Raw genomic sequence first — 24560 nt, forward strand, 5'->3', positions numbered from 1 at the left:
CAATTAGTTGTCGGCAGTACTCACAGAGTTCAGGTGGGGGCTGGTGAGTTCAGTGCCCTTGAGCGAGAGTGACTGAAATGTCTGGGCTTGCACCAGCCAGCCCCCCTTGACATCCACCAGGAATGAGTTGGCCCGCAGGAAATCCCCAGTAATGGTTGTTACACGGCCACCACCGTAAACTTCCAATTAAATTGTCCCCTGAAGCGTAGGGGAATGGTGCAGGTGCTGAATGTTCGGATGTTGAAGCCATTTGCTGCTCAGAGCTCCCGACCCACTTTGCCGCAGTGGGCCTCCAAGCCGGTTGGGGGAATGACCCAGGTGTCTACAAAGAAACGCTGGGCCAACAGGGAGTCTTGAATGTGTAGCAGGCTATACAGATGGCTGGTCGTCACAGCCATTAAGATGGCCGGTCTGGGCATTTCCCTGGAACTCACAGGTGGAGCGGCATAGACTAGCCTCAGGACCGCACTATCAGCGATAGAACCAGTGCTGCTCACTGATGGGGCGTGGTATTTGGGTGGTCAGTGGTCTTCCTGGCCAAGCGCTGATGATGCGGTGCTGTCACCTGCTCAAGCGAAGCGCAGGCATCCCTCTTCACCACCCAGAGCAGTTCTGCTCGGGTAGCCACCTTCCTGGGGTCATCAAAGTCTTCCTCCGCGATAAGCAGTCAGATGTCCTCGGGCAGCCTCTCCAGGAGGATCTGCTTGAACAGCGGGCAGGAGGAGTGGTCATCGTTGAAAGCTCATGAGAGAGGAAGAGGCCCTGTTCCTCAAACCATTGCTATGCAACAGTCGGGCAGTGCACTTGCACTTTGAGAGCTCGAAAGTGCAGGTTAACAGCTCTTTGATGGCCACATACCTTCCTTGTTCCAGGGACTGATGGAGGAGGTCGATGATGGGGGCTGCAGTGTCCTGATCAATGGCGCTGACCATGTGGTAGTAGCATGCTGTTGGCAGAGATCCATAGAATGGTGAACTGTGCCTCAGCTTGCTGGTACCACACCTGTGGTAGCGACATGCAAAGCCAAACAACTTCAATGCTATGACATTGATCGCAGGTTGCTCTTCCATCTTCGGGTCCAAAGTGCCGTTTAGACCAGTCGGGTTCACCATTGTAATGAGGTTGCTATGGCTACAGCTAGGTTATAGCTCTTAGTATAAGGCTGTAGCTCGAATACACAGAAGACACACACAGCAGTAGAGTGTATTCGACACTGAGTTTATTCAGTGGCAGCTCTGCCTTTTATAGTCAGCTCAGCTGCATCACCACCAGGGTGTGGCTTGAGCTGGTCAGTTGCCGATTGGTTACTTCGGATGCCTGGGTCCCCTGCGATCCTCTGGCAGTGATCGGCCAGTTTCACCACTCTGCCAGCAGCTTATGGAAACGGGCGTTTCAGCCCACACAATGCTTTGCCAGTCGCCGTGTTCAACGGTCATTTTCTGTGTTGGCTCGAGCTGCTACAATAGCACTGACTGCAGCATATTCGTTATTGCAGTTCCAGAAGTCCTAATTCCAGGATGGGCTTCAGGCTATGCCAGAAATGGTATCTTCCACCCAACTACTCTAGCTCAAGCTCGACCTGTCCACTTACAGACCAACAAGGCTCTCAGGCTGAAAGCCTAACAACCAGTTCTGTGTCAGGGTGCTATTTCTCCTTCTTCTTTAGAGAATCTCAGCACAGTGATGGTCTTCACCTCCAGTCCAGTTTTGTGAGTTCTGTCAAAACTGATGAGGCTAATTTTGGAACTGCAGACTCTCCCATGATTGGAAAGAAGGCAACCTATGTGATGGACAAGTGGATAGTATGTGACATGATACCCTCTTTGTAGCTTACATGGAGTTTCTGAAACAGTCTCAAGTTCTCAATGTCACTCTGAATGTTCCTTTTCCATTTAAAGCAGTCATGGACCAAAGGTTCTCAGGAGTCAATGTGAATGTGGCATTTTTTTCAAGGAGCCTGGGATGTACTTCTGATTCTTTTCTTCCATCTACCTGATAGTACCTTCCCATGATAAAGGTCAGAACACAACGCCTAGTCAAATGTCTGGTTCTGAGCATATGAATGGTAAGGCCTGCCCAATGGATCTAGCCAAGTGTAACAACCAGGTAAGAGCTGAAGATATTAGCTTGGGAGAGGGTACTAAAAGGTTTGTTATACTACTTGTGAATTTGGAGGATTTTGCAAAGACAGGCTTTGTCTAGGTGACAAAATAGTAATAATAGAGCAATTGCCTCTCAGCATCAGGAATCTTGATTCAATCCTGACCTCGTATCAAGTTGCATGTTCTCTTTGTGATCAAGTGGCATTCCTGGGGAGAGTGAAGTTACCAGCAAATGTAATAAGAGAATTGGATTGCTGTCAAAACAGTACATACTTGATAGGTTGAAATAGGCTCCTATTTTGCATAAAAATATGAAATCTGCCACACACACACACACACACCAGTTCATATCTTCATTGTTTTGTATTTTGTGTTTTTTTGTGTGTGATTTTAATGTCTTAAATGTTGAGAAAAATAAACTGTATTATAAAAATATTTGACAGCTTTTGGGCATTACTGGGTGCAAATCTCCAGACAGTCACAAATATTCAATTGTAGTGACAACAGTGACTGATCACACAGCTGGGCTGGTGAGCCCAGGGGCTGATCCCCATTGGTCCCCAAAGTGATTTTACAAGTGTGGTTGGCTGTTTGCAATAAGCCAACCCTGATGCTGCACTCAGTCACAGTAAAAAAAACTCAGCTGGGAGCTGAGTTTCTTAAAAAGACTGTACCAGGGTCCACATTAGAGAGAAATAAAAGCATGGCCTATCTCCAAAGTGTTCGATATCGACCCCTGGGATCGATGGGACTATCCAAGGGTCGAAAAATGCAAGGGGGTTGATAAATGCTGGGGTGGGGGGCGGGGGAGTCAATTGAACTTTTGGGGTGGAAAGAATTGTAGAGCCTGAGGTCCCTGCTCCTGCCGCAAGCCTGACATCCCTGTGCTGGCCTCGGAGCCCAATGTCCCCACTCCTGCCTAGGATCCGGAGGCGACTTCCCTGATGCAGACAGCATCACACTTGATGTTGAGAATGGAGCTATTGTAATTATTTGCTTGCTTGTTGCAAAGCCTTAACTTTATTTTCAAGTATGTAATGAAAATCAAAAATAACATTTATTTATTTAATGTACATGTCTGGGGGTCTATGAGGGATCAAGGATTCCATGAAGGGGTTGATAATCTAAAAAGTTTGGGGACCCCTGGCCCAAAGAATATGCCCCTTTAACTTCAGCTTATGAAATAATAGATCTAGGACAATTTCTAGTGCTTTCATTAAATAGAAAAGAACTAGCCAATGGTCCTATGATCATTGATTTTTTTTGTTTCCTGTAGGGAACAGCAATATCAGGAGGAATGAACAATTATATCTACAATTGAACAAAAGGCAGGAAAGGAGTCTATAGGATTCGTCATCCACATGGATATGACATGTGCAGTTCCCTGGCAGAAGGGTAACAAGTCACATACAGGCTTTCCACCAGTCCTTACATCCTCCAATGACCTTCACCCATTTAAAGTTCAATATGGATTTCATTGGAGAAAGAAAATGCATTGTTAAGGTGCCAGATCTCTGAGTAAATATTGTGCAAACAACTTTCATAATTAAGTAATTAAAGGCAGCATGGTTAGCACATTCTTCCTACTTCTGCATGGGTTTATCCCCAGGGCTCTGGTTTCCTCCCACTGTTCAAAATGTGCAGAAGTTGTAGGTCAATTGGGTGGCATGAGCATATTACCATGACGTACATCTAAATTATTATTATTTTTTTTAAGTCAAATTCTGTAAACAAATCTGGATAATGATCAGGCAGTGAACAATCAGCTAATAAAACTGTGCCAGGATCTAGAGTACATAATTTACCCACCTTTCTTGCATACCTTTCTTGTGACTTACTGACCAAGATGTCTAAATCATTAAAACTATAATTACTACGGGACCACATATCATTTGTGGAGCAACTAATATTTACACACACCCTGAGCATACGCCTATCCCTTTCTGCAAATGAAAATGACCTGCCCTAGCTTTAATATTAGTCTTTATTCCTGATTCATTTATCAAGGATACATCTTACCTGTATTTATCAAACGGGAACATTTTTATCATTAAATATCTCGATTAGGCCTTGTTTATGAATAGCATGAAAAAGATAGCAAATTAAAATTAAAATTTAGCCTCTAGCAATGCAGTTCCTGAACCACCAGGGGCCATGCAAAGGCCAAAAAAATGCTTTCTGATAAGGCCAGAGGAGTATCATCTTGAAAAGAAGATCAGCTGGCAATCAGCTGCATGCATAAGAAACTTGAGAATCCTCCTGCTGTGCCATTATCCTCAATAAATATTTAAAATAAATATTAAATAACAAATACAATTTTTTAAATAGCAATACTGCAAATTCTACACATGCTTATGAGAACTATTTGAATAGAAAGGAATCACAACTTACTTATCCCATCCTAAATTTTCAATCTCTTTAATTAGCTGTGCATAATACTGTGGAGGAGGGGGACTTTGCAGATTATGTTTATTTCTTAATGCAATTTCCTGTAAAAAGAGAATGTTAAACAATCATCTACATCTTTATCAGACAAACATTTTGGAGCAGACAACTGTATAATGCACTTCAGTAGGATGCTGTAGAGCAATGGTTCTCAGCCTTTTTCTTCCCACTCACATAGCACTTTAAGTATTCGGTGCTCTATGATTAGTAAGGGATTGCTTAAGGTGGTATGTGAGTGAAAGAGAAGTTTGAGAATCAGTGCTCTAGTCCCAATTGTTACTGAAATATTTTCCTTGAGAAAAATTGTCATTGGCCCATTTCCTTTGGAGTTATGAAACTGAGCATATAACGAGTCATTAAGGTACAATTAAAATAGTGGTTTTCAAACTTTTTCTTTCTACCCACATACCACCTTAAGCAATCCCTTACTAATCACAGAGCACCGATGACACAGGGAATACTTAAAAGTAGTATGTGAGTGGAAAGAAAAAGGTTGACAACCACTGCTGTAGAGGTGAAAGTTATTAGTTTTGTTACAGGCATTTTGGAAAATACAAAAGCCACTGGAAATTGCCAATCTTCATGCATTACAAAAGTCAGGTCAACATTATAAGACCAACTCTCAAAATAAATTGAGAGTTTCAATGACTTTAATCATGTTCTCTTTGTGACAAAGAGTTGTTCCTCTGGTTGCTCCAGTTTCCTTGCACAGCCCAAAGACGAAGAGGTTACCAAGTAAGTTTGAAGGATTTTGCAGAGACAGGCTTTGTCTAGGATGACAAAGTGGTGCTGGTAGAGCAGCTGTCTTTTAACATCAGGAACTCAGATTCAATCCTGACCTGGAGTCTACTTTTGCATGTTCTCTTTGTGGCATTCCTCTGGTTGCTCCAGTTTCCTTGCACAGCCCAAAGACCCACAGGTTACCAAGTAAACTGTCCATTGTAAACTGGTCCGATTTTGTGAAGGTGACTGGGAGAATCTGGGGGAAGGTGAAGTTACCAGTAAAAGTAGAGGGAATTGGATTGTCAGCCAACATAAACTTGATAGGTTGAAATGGCCTCCTTCCTTCTTACCCGAAGATCTGAAACTTGGCATAAATACAACAGTTTGCATCTTTACTGTTTGGAATCTTGTTGTGATTTTAATGTCTTAAATGTTAATAAAAAAAATATTAAAAATGCTTCACACCTAGTTATCTATCAGCAGGAAACATCTGTTGAACTAGATGGTATCTGGTTGCTGCTTTCTAAGAATGATTAAGGCAAGCAGCTATGATGTAGGAATATTGAATGGCGACATGGTTGGTGCAATGGTTAGTGCAATGCCTTTACAGTGCCAGCAACTGGGACTGGTCCAGTGTTTGAATCCCACACTGTCTGTAAGGAGTTTGTACGTTCTCCCTGTGTCTGTGTGGGTTTTCTCCAGGAGCTCCAGTTTTTTTCCTACTGTTCAAAAACGTACCAGGGGTGTAGGTTAATTGGGGGTAAATTAGACAACATGGAGTTGTGGGCCGAAATTGTCTGCTACTGTGCTGTATGTCTCAATAAATAAATGTTGATAGTTGCTTCCTTTAACAGTATATTAGAATTCCAAAGTACTAGAAATCAAATTAGTCTTGGCTCTGGCATTGAAATTTTGCAATTTGGGTGTTTTTATTTCTTGATCTATCTACTAGATGGCATACCATGAAACAACTAAATAAAATTGCAGTGAACTTGGAAGGAGGTCTTGTTGCCCAAGACAGCATAGCTGTCAACCTACAAAAACAGCTGACAGCCTTATAAAATTGCTCATTTAAAACACATTCACAACTGAAAATAGAGACACAACAGAAAACATACAACTATATAGAGCAAAGTAAGATGTCCGAAGGCACTTGGTTTATTTTAATCAAATACAACTCTTCTACTTGGAGGACAAGAAGGATAGGTTTTCAGTCCAGTCCAGTGAGTTCTGAAGTCACAGATAATAACAATGTAGCTTCTGTAATAGTGGAGACAGAGCTCGACTAGTTGGTGACCTACTGCATAACACATCAGCCTTTTAGGTTCACGAATGCATTTACTCAAAGATGGATCTGTCTGTAGTCCCTTTTACAGTTGCATCCCACTAAATCGGCCATTCAGTGTCCTGGGATAGGAATGGAGTTTTTCTGTTCACACTTGACCAATCTTAACTGGGACACTGTACATGTTTAGACTTGCAAGGAGCCATCCCCGGGGTTAGGATGGTGATGACAGGACACATGGATCGATGGTGGACCTGCTCTAAATCCTGATCAATGATTTATGATTTTATATTTGAGCAAAATTAATCATGCCTAATTATAACATAATGTACAGCACAGTATGAGCCCTTCAGCCCCTGTTATTGATGTGCCCTATATAAACCTTTATAAGAGACTGTGGGAAAGTGCGAGCAATAAACAGCATTTTTTAAACAGCATGGGAAAGTTGGTAGCGCTATCGCAAACAATTAAAACAGCATGGGAAAATTGGTAGCGCTATCAAACACAATATATAAATACCTTGAGAAAAAGCAATGGCGGACCTGCCCTCCCTGAATTCCATACAGCAAAGAAAGGGCTGTATGCACAGCTGCATGCATGGAGCACGGCATTCTGGGAAGTCAGGCCCGCCATTGTTTTATCCCTACTTTGCCAAGGCAAATAGCGCCTTTGGAAGACTACACAAAAGAGTCTGGAAAAACAACCAACTGAAAAACCTCACAAAGATAAGCGTATACAGAGCCGTTGTCATACCCACACTCCTGTTCGGCTCCGAATCATGGGTCCTCTACCGGCACCACCTACGGCTCCTAGAACGCTTCCACCAGCGTTGTCTCCGCTCCATCCTCAACATCCATTGGAGCGCTCACACCCCTAACGTCGAGGTACTCAAGATGGCAGAGGTCGACAGCATCGAGTCCACGCTGCTGAAGATCCAGCTGCGCTGGATGGGTCACGTCTCCAGAATGGAGGACCATCGCCTTCCCAAGATCGTATTATATGGCGAGCTCTCCACTGGCCACCGTGACAGAGGTGCACCAAAGAAAAGGTACAAGGACTGCCTAAAGAAATCTCTTGGTGCCTGCCACATTGACCACCGCCAGTGGGCTGATAACGCCTCAAACCGTGCATCTTGGCGCCTCACAGTTTGGCGGGCAGCAGCCTCCTTTGAAGAAGACCGCAGAGCCCACCTCACTGACAAAAGGCAAAGGAGGAAAAACCCAACACCCAACCCCAACCAACCAATTTTCCCTTGCAACCGCTGCAATCGTGTCTGCCTGTCCCGCATCGGACTGGTCAGCCACAAACGAGCCTGCAGCTGACGTGGACTTTTTACCCCCTCCATAAATCTTCGTCCGCGAAGCCAAGCCAAAGAAGACTTTCTTTATAAATTGGGCACTATAGCACTACCAACTTTCCAACGCTGATTAAAAATTGTATGCTATTGGTATTTACCTCCTCTCTCTCTCACCCACTGCAACTTTCCCACGGCAAAATTTATACCTTAATTTTAATCTTTTCTTCCTTCATGTTCTTTCACTCATGCAAAAACTTGGGTCATTTCTATCCCAGAATGCAATTGCCCATTCTACACTAGCCTGATTTCAATGCCGGCGTCTGCAGACACTGGGGATTATATTAGGGGCCGAGGCAGTCTATGACATCATCTCACGTCTGTGTTGAGAAGATTTTTCTTTCAGTTGACCCTTTTTAGGCCAATTGGGACCACTTGGAAGTGTGAAAGGGGATACTTTAAGTTCTCTGTAACTTTATTTTCTATACAGCAGACACCATCTTTCTGACTCTCTACTTGGCCCTGGAACACCTGGATGCTAAGGACATCTACCTGAGACAACAGCTTGTAAGCTTTACCTCTTTCTTCAATACCATAGCCCATGGTAAACTTAAGTCCAAACTTCAAGATCTAGACCTTAGCACCCAAATATGCAAATGGATCTTTGACTTCTTATCTAACACATCATAATGAGTGAAAATGGTTAACAACCTCTTCACGATCACATTCAACACTGAGGCACCTCAAGGATGTGCCTTCTGTCCCAAACTATAATCCCTCTATACCCACAATGATACAGCTAAATACGATTGCATCTCCATCTTCAAACTCATGAATGACACCACAGAAACGGGCTGGAAATCAAAAAAAATTAAGACAGAATGCATGAAGGAGATCTAGTGGCATGATGCCAAGATTATAACTTTTCTCTTAACGTCAATAAGACAAAGGAGATGATCACTGTCCAAAGAAAGGGGTAGAGTCCACACCCCTGTCCCTATTAATGGCACTGAATTTGGCAGAGTAAATTGGTTATCTTTATTTCTAAGAACTTGAAACAATAATCTGATAATCCCCATGCTGATGTGACAGTCAAGCAGGCACAACACTCGTGCTTTCTCAGAAGAATAAAGGTTCCCCAAAGCAGATATCACTCATCTAGATTAGGAGGAGAGACAGGGAGGCAAAAGATCACAGAGTAAGTCACATGCTTACAATTAAATGGAGTTTGATACTAATTACAAAGCACATAGGTAAGCTGAATAAGAGCAGAGGGTATAAAGCAAAAGATTGGCCAGCATATTTTTGACTTGAATGTAGATACAAAGAGATTGAAACAGGAGCAAAATCAGGCAGTTAACCAGGTAGAATTAGGCAATCTTGATCTCGAAACAACCAAGTAGTCAGATGCTCAGCCCATGGTGAGGGTTTGACCTCAGACTGAGAGTCAATATCAGGGGTAAGAATTTTTAGTGGAGACTGAAGACAACAACTTTTGCTTTCAAAAAGTTGGATAAAAAAAATTCTGATCATCTGAAGCCTGACCATGGCCAAAACCACAATTCAACTAACCATTTAAATTTTATTGCAAGACCGGTTCTTGTTAAGATAAAAATCAGAAAATGTTGGGAGTAAGGTTCCTCCATCAGAATTGTCAAAGAGAAAATTGCACCAAGAGGGTGAGGACAGTTATTGGATAGGACATATGGAATATCATTGATAGAGTGACACCAAGGTTGTCCTTGGCATTTTGATGAAATTGTCCCATGGTTTATCTTTAGTTTAATGTTGAACTATATTTTTATACACATTTTAGTAAGGTTATTTTGTGGGTTTGGTTTTTAGGGGCATAAAGACAAAACACATTTGCATTTTAAACAGGGAGAGAGAATCTTTGAAATTGGCAGTTCTGACTACAGTTACAGAAGAGATGAAAGATATGGTGATGGTTTTTTGAGATAAGGAGAACAATGGACCGTTTACAAGAAGCCACTTTGATGGTCCATCCCTGACAGCTCGGTAGCAATATTTTGGAAGAGAGAAACATCAAACAGTGACAATTACTTATGCCTAAACTTTGATTTTAAGTTTGGTAAGACAAAGATTAAATTACGCTTTTTAGCAAGATGTAAAAGGTTCAGAAGAACTTCAAAGAATGTTATGACGTCATACCATGTGTCATGAAAAATCTGTAAGAAATATATTATCAAAATCAGAGACAAAGGGGGTCAGTTGAAGAAGACTTGGCCATTATGTGAGACATTGGACTGAGAAAGCAGCAATATTTCCTTTAGAGAAGGAAAGCTGTCTGTGCTCTCCTTAATAAAAGGAGAAACACAAAAATGGTATTTTAAAAGAAATAGCCACTCTGACTGCCTCAAAGAGGACAGCCTTGTGTCCATGAAAAAAAGGTCACTCTCGATTAAGAAAGAAATAATGGTGGAAAACAGATTCTGTAACTCTTTAGCAAGGTAAGAGGGAGTTTGCAAAATCACTCGCATGAAGAAACATCGCTCTGAAACCAACTCTACGAAAGAAAATTGTGAATTTTAAAGAGGTCTAAAGATATAGTGTTTAAAAATGCTTCATAATTATTTATGAACTGCAATTTTAAAATCTTAAAGTTCAACATAAGATGGTGAAATTTAAAATGGACTTTTCAGAATTATGCCTAAACCGTGATGGTTGGGATTTGGCCCACACACACACATACATTTTACATTTGTGCATAGTGGGGTTAAGTTTAGAGTTCAGTAAGAAATGTTATGTTATTAATAGTTTAATAAAAACTATTATTTTGAATTTATCATTGTCTGGTGAATTTTCCATTGTTGTTCCTTTGTTAGTTCATAACAAATTTTGTTAATTCATAACAGGCATAAATTCAAGATGTCATCTGATCAACGGGGCAGTAAGAGAGAAAGAAAAATTTTTAAAATGTCGGCAATTGTAGAAAAGAGAGAACACAAACAAGAACATAGAAGTTGTAAAATGCTGGGTTGTGGAACATGCTCAGCCGATCAGACTATGCTGACAAAAGAGAAAATCTGAGCCATTATCATAGATGGATGACCTCCAGCAGAAATGACCAGTCCTGACACTGGCGGAGAAAGCAAGTTATAGGAGACTGTAGAGTTCTATCGTAATAACAGATTTATAGCATCTGTAGATTTTTGATTTTCAGTCTGATGACAGATCAATCCAAGGTTTTACTCGTTTCTCTTCATAGACGCTGCTTGTGCTTTTGAGTATTCTGAATAACCTGTGTTTTTATTTCTTTTTTTTTAGCATCAACAATTTAGTTTTGCTTTTAAATATTTAAGGTTTTATATCAGAATGAGAATTCATTGTCATGAACAAGTCACAAAATGTGGTGTTTTGAAGCAGCATCTTTGAGCTCACATTCATATCATGAACCATCCTACAACAATAATAAGAAATAAAAATAGTTATGCAATGAGAAAGTCACAGATCCAGTTGCAGAGGGGGGACAGAGGCCCAGAGTTTATAGCTTCATGACCAGCACTGAGGGAATAATGGATGTTGAAGGTGGAGCTGGAGTCGTTGAAGAGCAGCCGTATGTATGAATTGCTATTTTCAAGGTGTTCTAAAGCTGTGTGGAGAGCCAGCAAGATATCTGCTGAGGAGCGATTGTGATGATAGGCAAATTGCAATTGGTCATGATCTTTGCTTGGGTAGGTGTTAATTCTGGCCTTGGCCAGCCTCTCAAAACATTTCATTACAGAAATTAGTGCTACTAGGCGAGAGTCATTGAGGCAGCTCACACTGCTCTTCTTGGGCACCAAGATGATTGATGCCCTTTTGAAGCAGATGGGAACCTCTGACTGCAGCAATAAGAATTTGAAAATGTCTGTGACGCTCCTGCTAGTTGGTTGGTGCAGATTTTCAGTACCCTGCCAGGTACGTCTGATTTCAAGATTTGGAAGATTTTTGTGTGAGATGCTCTCACACAAAACATGCAAAATACTTGATGAGAATATAGTAAGGAGTGAACTGGCCACAAACCCAGCTTCAGCTACTATGATTGCATTTTAATGATAAAATAGCAATTCATACATACGGCTGCTCTTCATCGACTCCAGCTCCACCTTCAACATCCATTATTCCCTCAGTGCTGGTCATGAAGCTACAAACTCTGGGCCTCTGTCCCCCCTCTGCAACTGGATCTGTGACTTTCTCATTGCATAAGAATTAATTCCATAATTCTTATGGAATTAAGAGCACACCATCCCCATATTTAGTGCTCTGATACTTTTTGTTACATTGTCCAACAATTTAATGCACAATGTGATTTGGCATTGGGCCAAAACTTACACTTCATTGGTTTATACTTTAAGATTAGGCTTATCAACAATTTTTTGAAATTATTAAACAGCATAATTTATATAAAACTTAAATACAACATTTCTGAAACATAAAACACTTCTCATTGCAAACAAGAATTCCTTAAGAAAACACACCCAATCTTCAAAACAACTGGTTATTTAAATTCTAACGTAAGGCTAGTACCTATTGAAATAAAGTCGGGAAATTATAGAAGCTCTCAGCTAGTTAGGCAGCAATCTTGACCTTTCTCATTTTTGAAACAATTTCGTATTCATATTGGTTTCTGAACTAACATTCTTTTTGAGAAAGGTGGACAAAGCAAATAGTTTAAGACTCTTGCCAGTGCAAGAACTGAACACAACTGATTTCTTCTGAATGTAGGTTTGTCCAAATAAAGCTTCAAAAGACTGGATATAGTTAATATACAAAGACACAGGGGATAATAGCAGCTTCAAAGTTTGATCCACAATCAAAAGTACTCTTGTCTCAAGGAATGGATGAGATAAACTTTCCAGTTGGTCACCTTTAAAAAAAAAACTGATTGGATAAGCAAAGTACTAAGGAAAAGAAAGCCCATTTTATGTAATGTATGATTTACTGATAAAGGACCATTCCAAAAGATGTTTGCACATTTCCAAAGCATTTCAGTGATCTTGGCTGACTCTTCTGGATGAGACATTACACATCAGAGGAAAAAAAAGTGAATAAAAGAGAATGTCATGCAAATTATTGGATGCCTTGCCTTTGGCAAAATTTTCAAAAGTAGATCAACAGCTATTAATATTTTATTCTTATGCCATGTGGTAGAAATAGTTTTTTTCAAGAACTTAAATGGTTTGCTGATTTTATTGGTCATATTTCACTGGGAATTTTGCTACATGCTCCACTAAGGTTGGAAGTGTCAAATCTTATTGTTAGATTCCCCTCTCTCTCACACATGTAGCTGTACATGTGAGCATTATGCTAGCTAAGGTACAAGAAAAATCATTTTACTAACTATAGGAAAAATGTAATGACAAAAAAAATGGTGGTTTAGATCTGTTGAATACAGATCTCTATAAATAAAAATGGACAAGAATATATTTATTTGTGTTAAAATTTGTCATGTCTTACCCCACTCCTATAGTACATATACATACACAAACAAGATTTTTTGTTTTTAAAACTTTTCCCACTATTGCGTGTGCAGGCATCAGCAAAAGCTCCTTTACAGGAAGAATAAGCTTGTTATGTTCAAGTCTGGAGTCGATGAAGATATGTCAAAATGAGGCGCAAGGTTTCTTGTAAAATAATGCAAAGGAATAAATGATCTGCTGAATGTTTCCAGCACTTTATGCTTTTGTTTCAAACTTCCAGCATCTGCAACGTCTTGCTTTTCCAAAATGTCTTCGAAATTATTCTTAAGCAATCATCTCCACACTAACCTTCAGTTCAAGTTAAGACAAGTGTGTGCAGTCATAGTGGTTTTTTTATATCCTGAACTGAATTTTAAAATCCAAACCTGGTTAAAGTTTATCTAGGCTTGGGTTTTAAAACACAGTCAGAATACAATGAGCTAGTATTGCTCTTTTGAAATATTATCATCCTTTCTCTTTTACATTTTAACTTTTCAAAATTTCAGAATTAAAAATATTATTCAATTTTTGAAAATGAAACTTTAAAATACTTTGAATATGACAGGCTGCACTTAAAAGCTGGAAATATAAACTGGAGATATTTCTGTAGGACATCTACATTTCATAATAAATACAAATATATATGTTTATGGAACTTTAGGTTCTACTTGTAGTTTTACTCACCAGAACAGTTTTAAACTCCAGCAAAAAGTTGACTAGATCAGTGGATTGCTGCAGTCTCTAGAGAAGACAAAAAAACAAAATTGGTCAAATGATTTCTCATTATTTGCTACAGCGTTGTTGTACACGAGGTTAAACTTTGAGTAGATTATGGGCTCCATTTTGGAACAGAATCAATGCCCACACTTGGCATTCTGTCAGATTTACACAATCTACATGTGAAAGGACAATCTGGCTGGCCCAAAACATCCTGGAATTATTAAATGAGATTATAAGAAGCAAGTCCTCAATAGGCATAAAATTAACCAGAATAAGACCCACACTTTAATCTCCTCCAAATTCATTTGACAGCCCATCCCTATGTTTTTATGGTTGCCACAGCTATTTGGGGTTTCATATATTTCAAATATATTTCTTATATTCAGAAACAAAGGTCATTAATTAGATTTCTGAGTGCTGTGAAGAACATGGATAGGCTGGAGAGAGAGAGCAGAGGAAATAGATAACAATTTTGGAGGATTTTAGTTATTGGGAGATTGCATTTTTCCTGGAGCAAATGATATTGAAGGGAAATCTGATAGAGGTATATAAAATTATAAGTAGCACTACACAACGTATAATCAGAATCTTTTGCATATTACAAGGATTTGAATAACAAGAGGACATGGGTTAAGGTGAGAGGAAGGAGTCAGGAAAGAATTGTGAAGGGAATGTTAGGGGTAAGTTTTCATATACAGAGAAGTATTGATATCAACCTTGCTGAAGAGATAGTGGAATCAGATACAATCACTGCATTTATAAGACATTTTCAACAGACATGAATAGGCAAGGAATAGGATACAGATTTTATGCAAGCAAATGGGATTAGCGTAGAGTGAAGGGCTCATTTCTGGACAACTCTTTGGCTTATTTTGTGCTCTCTTGATTCTCAACACTAAACAGTCTATAAATCTGAATTTTCCTCTGCAACAAGGTTAAAAGTATAACAACCAGAAGCCCATTGATGAAATTGTTTCTAGAAATTTTAAATTAAATTTTTACATTTAAACATACAGCACAGTATGTCTAAAACGGTACACGAGCCTGTGCCACACATCTATACCCAATTAATCTAAAAACCTCAGTTACATTTTGATTGGTTGGAGGAAACTGGAGCACCTGGAGAAAACCCACGTAGACACAGGGAGAATGTTCAAACTCATCACAGACAGCGATAGATCACTGGTGCGATTACAGTGTTGTGCCAACAGCTACGCTAACCATAGCACTTCTAAAAATAACATGGATGGAAGAGTTGGAGTATTGGTGAACAAGGGAGGGATGATCAATAATGGACACGTGAGGAGGTGGAGGCAGTTGATTTTGTAGGTGCAAGACAAATGGAGAGAGAGAGGAAGAGTTTTTAGCCTGACGAAGATGATAAAATTTCCATGTTTTGTCAATATTTGTTGCTGTTAATACCTCAGAATAACAGACAATAGTCAAGGAGGTGTTATTCTGACCTTCGAGGTCATGCTAACTCTTTGTCAGAGAAGTCCGGATGTCCTGCTCCTACATCCTGTGGTAACAGCTCTTTATATTTTTCTTCCTTTCAAGGATTAATCCAACTTTTTTTGAAAGCTGTAGTTGCACCTGTCAAGGGTCCAGCTCAGATACTTAAAATCATTGCATATATATGTATATATATATATATATATATATATATATATATTAAAAACAAACATTTTTCGGCTCTTTTGGCAGTCAACTTAAATCTGATCCTCTGACATTCACTCTTCCATTAATGGGATCAGTTTCTATATATTTGAGTACGGGGTTAATAGTCGGTTATTTAGGAGTGTGGATAAACAGAGGGAACTTGGAATCCAAATCTATACATTCCTGAAGGTCGCCTCGCAGATTGATAGGATAGTTAAGAAGGCCTATGGGATGCTGGGCTTCATTAATAGGAGGATTGAGTTCAAGAGTCAAGAAGTTATGTTGCAACTCTACAAATCTCTGGTGAGACCACACAGAGTATTGTGTTCAGCTCTGGTCATCTCATTATTGGAAGGATGTGGAAGCTAAGGAGAGGGTGCTGAGGAGATTTACCAGGATGCTGCCTGGATTGGAAAATAAGTCTCATGAGGCAAAGTTAGCAAAGCTGAGACTTTTCTCTTTGGAACATAGATGGATGAGAGGAGACTTGATAGAGGTCTACATGATTATGAGAGGCGTAGATAGGGTGGACAGCCAGTGCCTTTTCCCTGAGCAGGAATAGCAAACACCAGAAGACATATATACAAAGTGAAGGGAGGGAAGTTTAGGGAAGACATCAGGGTTGTTTTTTAAAAGAAAAATTAGAGTTGTGGGTGCCTTGTCAGGGATGGTGGAGGAGGCTGAAATATTGAGGGCATTTAAGAGACCTTACATAGGCACGTGGATGGAAAAAAGAGGGTTAGAGAGTAGGGAGGGTTTTGTTTTTTTTTATAAAAGGAATACATGGGTTGGCATATCGAGGGCCTTCTTAGTGCTGTAGTGTTCTAATCACAATTAAATGCAAACACAGAAATATTCCAATGCACTGTCTTTGCTCAGTGAATGCTTATGTCCATTAAAATTTCTGTTAAATGCAATTTTCATAATATTAGTAAAGTGTTGACTTGTAGAAACAAATCTATTTTCTATCTTGATTTAGTAAGGTAAATTAAAATTCAATAGATTTTTACTGTCTTGAGAATTTATTCCAACCTCTAAATTTTTATTACACTACTGAAGCGATTATTTTACACATTACCTGTTTCACAATGTGCTGGTATCCATGCAAGAGTTGGTTTAACTGCCAGCTGCACTGAAGCCTTCAACAGATTAAAAACAAAAATAAAACAATACACATTACCATAAAACACTACAGCAGAGAAAACAGGCCATTCAGCTCTTCTAGTCTGTGCCAAAACATCATTCCCCTAGTCTCAATACCCTGTACCCAGTTCATAATCCTCCACACCTCTCCCATCCATGTGTCTATTCAATTTATTCTTAAAACTTAAGAGGCTGCATTAACCACATCAGATGGCAACTCGTTTCACACTTCGACCAATCTCTGAGTGAAGAGGTTCCCCTTTCACCGTAAAGCCAAGTCCTCTCGTATTTGTCTCTCCTAATCTAAATGGAAAGGGCCTACTCTGTCTATACCCCTCATAATTTTGTAAACCTCTATCAAATATCCCCTCATTCCTTTACACTTGAAGGAATAAACTCCGAACCTGCTTAATTTTTCCCTGTAACTCAACTTCTGAGGATCTGGCAACATTCTAGTAAAGCTTCTCTGCACTCTTTCAATCTTACTGATATCCTTCCTGTAGTTAGGTGACCAAAACTACACACAATAATCCAAATTTGGCCTCACCAATGTCTTATACAACCTCACTGTAACATTCCAACTCCTATACTCACTGCTTTGATTCATGAAGGCCAAGATGCCAAAAGCTTTTTATTTCAACCCTGTCTACCTGTGACATCACTTTCATGGAATTACGTAATACACAAGTCATAAATAGCATTGTTTGAAAGAAATACATCAGATTGCAGGCCTCATCATTCAGATAAAAAGTAATGATGGAGAAAACCCAAGTACCATTGTGAACGTGGCTCAGTCCATCACATCAACCCCACTCCTCTGTCTATTCCATTTACACCTCCCATCACCTTGGGAAAGCAGCCAATGTATTAACAGTTTCATCCCACCCATATTCTCTTCAATCGCACCACCCTTCCGTTCGAAAAGAAAGTGCACAATTGTGAGATCAAGATGATCCAGTTTCTTCTTGTATCCCAAAGACAGTTAGTTAATTGGCCACTCTAAATGTTCCCCAATGTGTAGGAGAGAGTTAGAATTGTTGTGGGGGAGGGGGATGGGAGGATTTCAGGGCAATGTGAGAGAATGAAAGGGATCTGGGTGGGTGATTGTGCAACAAGTTGCTTGGTCTGCCTAGTCTGAATGGGCCAGAGGTCAATTTTCCACGTGCAGGGACCGCACGATTATGGTGATAATTTAATGAATTAAAATTCAACTTTTTAAGTGGGAATTTGGAGTGTTCTTTTCAGTTGTTACAATAAACACCTGAATTGACCATGTTTGAAAGTCCTATAAGGATTTAATGAAACCTCTTTGGTAATCTTTGTAACCCAAATTAAAAACCTCAGGCTAAAACCAGGTTATAAATTATGCCTATCGATATTCCATTATGATAAGGTGATAGTTTTCTAATGCAGCTTAGAATCTCTGAAATAAAGGAAATATGTTTAAGTAATTATTTAATCTGAATGACACTAAACGTTTTAAGTTTTGTGGGACCTACATTTTCTATCTGACTTCTATCTTTTAGATGTAGAAAGGTTTCAGTGTATCCTGAATTGAGTTGCCTGATGCGTGTGATGTTTAAATGAGATTTTATTCAATGTCACACCTGACACACACCCCATCTTCACTCTAGTTCACCTAATCCACTGAACTTAGTATTTATCAAAAATTATAGACAACGCCAGTCACTTTCCATACTTGATGATTGCTACAATCAGAATCCAGAACAAATCCCAATCTTCAGGACCAATAAACTATATTTTAGGCATATTTCATGCTTGTTACCATCAAGGATACAAATTCATGGTCTACATACATGCATAATTTAAATCAACAGTTTAAGAAATACTAATGAATTGCATTTCTAGAGATACCTTTAAGATAGCAAAATAGATTGCATCTAAGAAAGTTTATAGTAGTACTTAATAAAAGGTTAAGATCACCCTCATTGAATTTCTGACCAATATTGTGCTTTTCAAGTCGAGTTTATTGTCATCTGCTTGTATAAATACAACCCAACGAAGTCTTCAGTGCAAAAACACGACATAACACACTCAGACAAATAATATACATGCAGGGCAAGTATTATATCTAAATAAAAAAAGATTATTTTGTACAAATGAGTCTCGGATGGTTCACGAGAGCAGTTCTTTTGGTCATTCAGCATTCTCACTGCCTGTGGGAAGAAGCTTTTCTCAGCCTGGTGGTGCTGACGGGAGCAGCTGATATTTGCTCTCTGCGGGGTGGAAGGAGTCCTCGATGATTTTGCACTGCCTCTTCAGATAACGATCCCACGCCATGTCGATGGGGATGGAGGGGGTGAGGAGGGAGACTCCAGTGATCCTCTCTGCCACTCTTATGGTCCCGTGAATTGACCTCTGATCTAATTTTTGCAGCAACTATTCTATACTGTGATGCAGCTGGCCAGAAAGCTCTTGACAGAGCTCCTATAGAAGGTTGACATTATGGTGGCCAGTACCCTTGCCCGCTTCAGTCTCCTCAGGAAGTGCAGTCGCTGTTGCACCTTCCTGACAAATAAGGATATATTGAGTGTCCACAATAGGTCACTATTTAAGAGAACTCCAAATAACTTGGTGATCTCCACTCTCTCTACTACAGAGTTGTTGATGTGTAGTGAAGGGTGGTCGTTCCTGGTCCTCCTGATATCCATGATCATCTCCTTGATCTTGTTCCCACTGAAATTCAGGTTGTTACTTTGCACCATTTCACGAGATTTTCTACCTCTCTGTAGTGCGACTCATTGTTGTTGAGGAGGCCAATTACTGTTGTGTCATCTGCAAATTTGATGGCACTGTTGGAGGTGGATCTGGCAATGCAGTCATAGGTCAGTAGTGTGAACAGGAGCGGGCAAAACACACAGCCTGAACGTATGCCAGTGCTCAACATGACGATGCTCGATATTCTGCAATTGATCCAGACAGACTGCGGTCTTCCCGTTAGGAAGTCTGGGATCCAGTCACAGAGAGGGATGTTGGGTCCAGTGAGGACAGTTTCTCCACCAGCTTCTGGGGAATGATCATATTAAATGCCAAACTGAAGTCAATGAACAGTAGCCTGGCATACAAAGTGTTGTTCTTCAGGTGAGTCAGGACAGAGTGAAGCAAAAAGACTAGCATCGTCTGAGGAACAGTTTCTTCTATAGGCAAATTGAAATGGATTCACCATCCATGGGAGGTGTGCTTTGATGCGTTCATTACCAGATATTCAAACCATTTTATAATGGTGGAGGCCAGTGCCAGAGGGCAATGGTCTTTGAGGTCTATTATGTCCCACTCTTAGATACCGGGATGATGGTGGCTGTCTTGAACACTGAAGGAATGATGGACTGCTGCAGTGAGGTGTTGAAGATGTCCGTGAAGACCTCTGTCAATTGGTCTGCGCAGTGACATTTTGACATTAGTGTGAAAGATTTCGTAATTTGCCAGATCTTGTGTACAAATTGGCTGATGGAATTTTTCAGATAACCATACTCCAAATAGCAAGATCAACTGTAAACTACTTTGAAGCAGCCCATAGTTCTGAAAGATATCTCATTAAATGTAGGATTTTCTTTCATAGAAACATAGAAGATAGGAGCAGTAGGTCATTCGACCCTTCGAGCCTGCTCCGCCATTCAACGAGATCATGGCTGATCTTAAAGTTCAGTACCCCGTCCCCGCCTTCTCTCCGTAACCTTTAATACCCTTATACTGAAGAAATATATCTAATTCCCTCTTAAATATATTTAATGAACCTGCCTCCACTGCCCTCTGTGGCAATGAATTCCACAGATTCACCACCTTCTGGGTATAGAAATTCTTCATCTCGGTCCTAAATGGTTTGCCTATTATCCTCAAACCGTGGCCCCGGGTTCTGGATTTTCCCATCATTGGAAACATCCCATCTGCATCCATTCTGTCCAGTCCTGCCAGAATTTTATATGTCTCTATGAGATCCCCTCTCAATCTTCTAAACTCCAGGGAGTACAATCCCAATTTGTGCAATCTTTCCTCATAAGTCATTCCTGCCATTTCAGGTATCAGCCTGGTGAATCGCCTCTGCACTCCCTCCATTGCAAGAACACTACTGAATATTGTCCAGTTAGATGATGAAACCTAAGATTGGAGTACTTCCTCAATATTGCACCAAAGTATCAATTTTCATTAAGAACTTAAAACCTATGCGATATCTTCAACTTCAGGTAACTAGATGACCCAAAGATTACACAGCCAAGTATTATTACAAGAGATACAATTACAAATAAAATCCATACCTTGCACGTTTCAGATCTTGCTGTCCAGGTAACAATATCCTCACACGAAATTCTTTGTCCTAGGAAGACAGAAAGGTATATTTATTACACAACCCATGCCAATCCAGTTGCAGTTTTGTAAATAGCAATAATTATATGATGTTTATGATTTTTTTTTGTTTCAATCTAGAGTTATTGGAATAACACAAAGACTCTCAGAGGATGGACCATTTTTTCCCACTGAAAAATGACAAGGTGATGGATAACTGCAAGTCCCAAACAGCACTTCTCACTCTTTGCAGCATCACAACTCCTCATGGTACTAACCTATGGCTCCAGCTCCCACACCAATAACAACTATTCAGTAACAGTTCTACAAGGGCCAGATACAGAGATACAAGAATATTGTTAGATCATTGGGATGGTAATCAAACATATGCACCTGGGCTTTGGTTTTGATCAAGGAATGAAGGATTCTTTCAATGAAAGATTCTTTCAATGAAAGTAAAGGCAATCTGACAGATATGTAAAATTATGAAGAGTATGATAACAAATTAGAAAAAAAATATTTCCAGTTACAGAGATTGAAGTTAAAATGAACACTTATTCACTCAAAAAATAAAACACTAAATCACCAACAGATCACTAACCAAGTTTAACTAGAATTCTTTTCTATACCAATGAGTGGTCACTTTTGCTGGTACTGATTTCAGAACCTGATGCAGTCACATGGCCAGTATTTTTAGCACAAACAGCTCCTTTGAAATTATTATTGCATTTGGATATCAATTGAGCTACAGTTGAGGAATGGGAAAGGTATGACCATACTCATGAGGTTGTGCTATAGACTGCCCAATAGCCAATGAGAATTATAGGACCAAATCTGTAGAGAGACAGCAGGTAGCAGCAGGAAACAAAGTTGAGTCAGCAGGAGATTTTAATTTTCCCACATATTGACTGGAACTCCCATTCTGTAAAAGGGATGGTGGCTTACAGTTTGCCAAATGTGTTCAGGAAAATTTTCTAAATCAATATATAGAGATCTCCTATTAGGGAATGAGGCAGAAGAGATGAGAGAAGGGTGTGCAGGTGAACATTTTGGGTCCAGTAATCCTAATATCATTATTTTGAAGATAATTATGGAGAATGATAGGTCTGGGCCTCAGGTTGAGGTTGTAAATAGGACAAAGGCTCATTTTGAGTAAATGAAAAAGGATTTATAATGCATGGATTGGGAGAAGTTTTCTTTCAACAAGAATGTGCAAGGAAAGTGGAGGACCATCAAAGGTGACATTTTGAGAGTAGAGTTTGTATGTTCTTGTCAGGATTAAAGGCAAGGTTAGCAGGCATATGGAACATTGGTTTTCGAGGGATATTACGGATCTGGTTTGGAAGAAGAGAGAGGTATATAGCAGGTATAGGCAACATGGAGCAAATGAGATACTTAAGGTGCATAAAAAATGCAAGAAAGAAATCAGTAAGGCTAAAAGACACGAGGTTGCTTTGGCAGACAATATGAAGGAAAATGTTAAGGCTTTCTACAGGTATACTAAGAGCAAAAGGCTATTAAGGAACAAAATTGGTCCCCTTGAAGATCAGAGTGGTCAGCTTTGTATGGAGCCAAAAGAGATGGGGGAGATCTTATTTTTTTCATCAGTTTTCACTCAGGAAACACGCACAGAGTCATGGGAAGTATGGAAAACAAGTAGTAAGGTTATGGAACCTATAGAGATTAAAGAAGTGCTTGCTGTCTTAAAGCAAATAAGGGTGGATAAATCACCAGGACTTGACAAGAAATTTCCTTGGATCTTGAGGGAAGCTCTGGCAGAAATATTAAAAATGTCCTTAGCCACGGCTGTGGCGCCGGAGGATTAAAGGGTAGCTCACATTGTTCTGTTGTTTAAAAAAAAGGCTCCAAAAGTAACCTTAGAAATTATAGGCTGGAGAGCCTGACGTGAGTAGTAGGTATATTATTGCAACCCTTACCCTGAGAGATTAGATATACAATTATTTTGACCAGAAATTTATTAGGGATAGTCGACATGGCTTTGTGCATGGTAGATTGTGTTTAACCAATCTTGTAGAGTTTATCGAGGAGGTTATCAGTAAAGTTTCTGTGGATTTTGTCTACATGGAATTTATTAAGGCCTTTGACAAGTTCCCACATGGGAGGTTAGTCAGGAAGGTTCAGACGCTTGGTATTCATGGTGAAGTAGTGAACTAGATTCGATATTGGCTGGACACCAGAAACCAGAGGGTATTGGCCTTCATAAATCAAAGTATTGTGTATCGGAGTTGGGATGTTATAGTAAAATTGTGTAAGACAATGGTGAGGCCAAATTTGGAGTATTGTGTGAAGTTTTGGTCACCAAACTACAGGAGAGAGATGAATAAGATAGAAAGAGTGCAGAGAAGATTTACTCGAATGTTACTTGGACTTCAGGAACTGAGTTTATAGGGAAAGTTAAACAATTAGGACTTTATTCCCTGGAGCATAAAAGAATGAGGCGAGAATCGATAGTTATTTAAAATTATGAGGGGATAGACAGAGCAAATGTAGATGGGCTTTTTTCCCCACAAAAGATAGGTGAGATACAAACAAAAGGACATGGGCTGAGCCTGGAAGCGGAAAAGTTTAGAGTGGGGGGGGGGCCTTCCTTCCCCAGAGTGTTAGGCAAGTGGAATGCGCTGACAGCTAAAGTGGTGAATGCGGGCTCATTTTTAAATTCAAGAGAATTTGGACAGGTACATGGATGGGAGAGGAATGGATATCTATGGAGTGGGTGCAGGTCAGTGGGATTAGGCAAAAAAAAATGGTTTGGCACAATCTAGAAGGTCAAAAGGGTCTGTTTCTGTGCTGCAGTGTTGTCTGGTTCTATGGAAAACATGGCACCCGTTCAAGATTCCTTTATTGACATGTACAGTACATGTCGGACACCATCACACTGAGCACTAGCGCAAATCATGGCTGTGTGCTCAGCCTGCTTTTGTTCATGGTACTGACCCACAAATGCAACACTAGATCCAGGTCCAACAGAGACATGAAGTTTGCAGATGATTCAGCAGTAGTTGGGCTCATCAGTAGTTGAAATATAAAGAAGAGGTTGAAAATCTCATGGAATAATGTGAGAATAATGACCTGAATCTCAACATGGACAAGACAAAGGAGACGATTGTAGACTTCAGGAAGACCAGGGACGATCACCCTCCACTGTAATTTAACAGCTTGGTAGTGGACAAAGTAGAGAGCACAGAGTTCTTTGGAGTCCACTTAAGTGACCAATCCTGGACACACATCTCCCCACTTGTCAGGAAAGTGCCACAGTGACTGCACTTCCTGAGAAGACTGAGGCAGGCAAGGCTTCAGCCACCATCCTGTCAACTTTCTACAGGAGCTCTATTAAAAGCATCTTGGTTGGCTACATCACAGTGTGGTAGGGTTGCTGCAGAGCATTATATCATAGGTCAACCAAT

At 40.0% G+C, this 24560-nt stretch overlaps 1 protein-coding gene across 3 annotated transcripts in view; it reads right to left on the reverse strand.

Moving 5' to 3' along the window:
- fancl (FA complementation group L) overlaps positions 1–24560 on the reverse strand; it is an 82172-nt gene that overhangs the window by 26849 nt on the left and 30763 nt on the right. For all 3 annotated transcript variants that reach the window (XR_011355772.1, XM_069931504.1, XM_069931505.1), the window contains exons 4-7: positions 21108–21166; positions 16769–16829; positions 13996–14052; positions 4494–4591 (exon numbers count right to left, since the gene is read on the reverse strand). Coding sequence is in view for 2 of the 3 variants with exons in the window: in XM_069931504.1 (XP_069787605.1) it covers positions 4494–4591; positions 13996–14052; positions 16769–16829; positions 21108–21166 (275 nt within the window). In the remaining variant the exon portion in view is untranslated. The remainder of the gene's footprint in view (positions 1–4493; positions 4592–13995; positions 14053–16768; positions 16830–21107; positions 21167–24560) is intronic.

Source organism: Narcine bancroftii, chromosome 4 (assembly GCF_036971445.1).
Source record: "Narcine bancroftii isolate sNarBan1 chromosome 4, sNarBan1.hap1, whole genome shotgun sequence".
In the NCBI taxonomy this organism is placed as follows: domain Eukaryota; kingdom Metazoa; phylum Chordata; class Chondrichthyes; order Torpediniformes; family Narcinidae; genus Narcine; species Narcine bancroftii.